Source organism: Chironomus tepperi, unplaced genomic scaffold, assembly GCF_022539635.2.
Source record: "Chironomus tepperi strain 1889 unplaced genomic scaffold, CSIRO-AGI_Ctep_v1 contig_29, whole genome shotgun sequence".
Classification (NCBI taxonomy): Eukaryota; Metazoa; Arthropoda; class Insecta; order Diptera; family Chironomidae; genus Chironomus; species Chironomus tepperi.
In genome coordinates this window covers 180,009-183,077 of record NW_027226151.1, presented here as the reverse complement: position 1 = coordinate 183,077, position 3,069 = coordinate 180,009, and the positions used below count along the sequence as shown (strand labels likewise).

Here is a 3,069-nt window from a genome sequence, read left to right as displayed (position 1 = left end):
TGCAAATCATACCTAACATTAATAATTTGATCTTATTGTTAACATCACATTCCAGAGAACCAACATCATGCAAATTGTCAGACAAAGCTCGGTACGATGTTATGGATTATGAATGCTGGATTAACGGAGACTATTCAAGTTACATGAATACATACAGTAGCAATCCAAGATATCAACAACAAGAGTTTTTGAAAATAGGATTCTATGGATTGATTGTACCGCTCTTAGTACTTCAAGCATTATGTTTAATTGCTCCGCGTGTTCATTGGCATTATAAACAGGAACAAACTATTCCAAAAACCCTAAAGAAGCTTCGTAAGTCAGCAAAACTTATCTTTATGAACTTATAATTAATTTTAAATTGTTTAGATACTAAGGAAATATCTGACGACTGGATTAATCAACGTACGCAATTAATTAATTATATTAAGCACGTCGACAAATCGTACCATCAACTATTTGCAACCAAATATATGTTTTGCGAGCTCATTACAATCATCTTAATCATTATAATCATGCTGCTCATGAGTCTCGTTATTAATGATTTTTGGTACGAATATCGATCTGCTGCAACATCATTATTTATGCTTGATTTTTCACGATTATATCTGACGTCTTCACGAATATTTCCAAAACAAGCCGATTGTCATTTTTATACCTATGAAGTTAATATTTATACTAAGCATAGAAATGGTGTCTGTGTCTTCCCACAAAATGTATTTAACGATAAGATCTTTGCTATACTATACATTTGGTATATCTTTATACTGACCTGGTCTATTCTCAATTTTATCATCTTGATCGCAAAATTAAGTTTCAAGTGCTTACGTCTAAAAGAAATTCGTCGTATGCTTGGACGTCCAGCAACAATTTGGGAATGCAAATATCTTAGTGAAAATGGTGATTATGGATTATGGTTTACTTTGCGTATCTTTAGACGCAACATGCATCTTGTGCATTTTCAAGATTTATGCACTGAATTGCTGAATGAAGTAGCTTCTATACCTAATACTTTATAAAGTAATGGATTCTTCCTTTTTTGGGTAAATGACAAGAATTGTCATTCCAAATTTAACGTTAAAAATATAAGAAAAAACTTAGAAGGAACTGAATAAAATAAAGCTATAAACAGAATAAGAAGGCACTAGATGTTCTGCATTGATCCGCCTAATACCAACTTTCGGTAAATCAGATCATTACAATTTTCGGCAATTTCAAGTATTTAGCTAGTTTAAGCAGTTGCAATTTCCGCCAAGTACTTAGTCAATTTAAGCAGTTCCGGACATATTAAAACTAGATCTAAAGTTGCATCACTTGTTAATAATAGCTCTAAAACGATGATAATATCCGAAGCATCATCATCCTTACATCCTATGAGAATCCACAAGTAGTCATTTGTAACAATAAGGAAGGAAGCAAGTGTAAGTTAAATTTCCTTGCTAATAAATGTTCTTAACACTTTAATGCTTGATAAGTCATTTAAACCCATTTCAACAAGAACATGAACAATTAAGCGGTCGACAATGAATGAGGAAAGTTTCATCTTCACATCTTGACAATTATAAGACAATTTTTTTAACAACATAACTTAAAATGACAAATTTTAGCCATGGCAAGATGATGAAAATAACGGAAGAATTTAATTTCCTTTTGCATCTCAAGATGAAAACTTTCTCTACCGTCAGTTCCTTTGAAAATTATTTATTATACGATTTAATTGCGCGTGAAATTTTTTTATGGTCCTGATGACGCGGCATCTCTTAAAAAAATGGTGATTATGATGATGAATTGCGGAAAACTAATTAACACTCAAGCACTTCTTGTTTGCTCATGCTGCTTCTTATGCCACCATTACCGCATGCTAGCATATTATATAAATGATGATGAGAGGAAATCTCATTTTTCTTAATTAGCGTGTTAAGAGGAACTGCAGCAGATGAATGCTTTTTTTTAGTTGGCGCTTATGTCAACCGTGTGATGCTTTTTATCAATAATTTATCACAGCTGAATTAATTTTTGAGATGGTTGCTGTGAGTTTTATGGGTTTTAGCTCGTTTTGAGGGATTTTTGGTAGAGAATTTGAATTTTTGATGATTTGGTTGATAAATAATGCTAATCATGAGATTGTTGCCACTTTTTTCTGAATGTTAAGACCAAAAAGAAGCACTGAATATGTAAATATCTCAAAATACTTCCAAAAAACTTTTCGAAGTGATGAAAAATTCCGCCATTTTGTAATAATTTTAACAACAATCTTTATAACCATGTTTCCAATTGAGCAATTGATCACGTGCAAATGCCATCACTAACAAATGTAATTCCACCTCGAAATGCTAATGAACATTTAGCTCGTTGCAGAAAACACTCAAAAATTTTATGTTCATATAAAATATTGAGCCTAAGTACATGCATTTAAAATACTCCATCAATAAATTTACACCGGGATTGCACTTAACAATGACTCCTTTTGCTGTATTTTAAAAAATTAGTAAAACAAGGCACAAAAGTGAAATAAAAATACACAACGCTGTACGGAAATCATAAATTCACTTTTTTTCGCTCTTTTTGCCATTTCAAGTTTTTCAATTGTTAAAAGGAAATATATGTATGAGAATATATGGAATAAGGATTTTAATTTTTATAAAAAGTATCGCAAAGTATAAAACACGACAAGTGCACTTGCCAGGTTTTTTATAGGCATACATTTTCACTGCTGCAATTTTATGAGCCACATTGTAAAAAAAGTTGAAGGAAACAGGACTTTTTTGTGCTTGAATGAGAAAGAAAATTTGTTGTAAATATTTTGCCATAAAAAAGATTCATGGATGTCATTAAGAACGAGGGAATGAAGGGAAAGGAACAATAATTTTCATTGTTCGAAGCAAAGTTTCGGTTTGATTGATATTAATGGATTTTCTTTCTATATTCTTAGGTTGGTTTAGCGGATTTTATGCTGAATGTGAGTGGAATTGAAAGTTTACTGACCGGATTGAGGTTATATGTCTTGGAATGTTAATTTAGGTAAAAAATTATCAAAATATATAAGAATTCGTGTTTAACTAGTCATAA

At 31.4% G+C, this 3,069-nt stretch overlaps 1 protein-coding gene across 1 annotated transcript; it reads left to right on the top strand.

Annotated features, from left to right (window-relative positions):
• Positions 1-55: 55 nt before the first annotated feature.
• Positions 56-1,019, top strand: LOC139093732 (innexin inx4-like; the record flags this gene model as incomplete). The annotated part of the gene is made up of 2 exons (XM_070644559.1): positions 56-315; positions 370-1,019. Coding segments are annotated over 2 exons (910 nt in total), but the record flags the coding sequence as incomplete, so codon positions are not given.
• Positions 1,020-3,069: the final 2,050 nt, after the last annotated feature.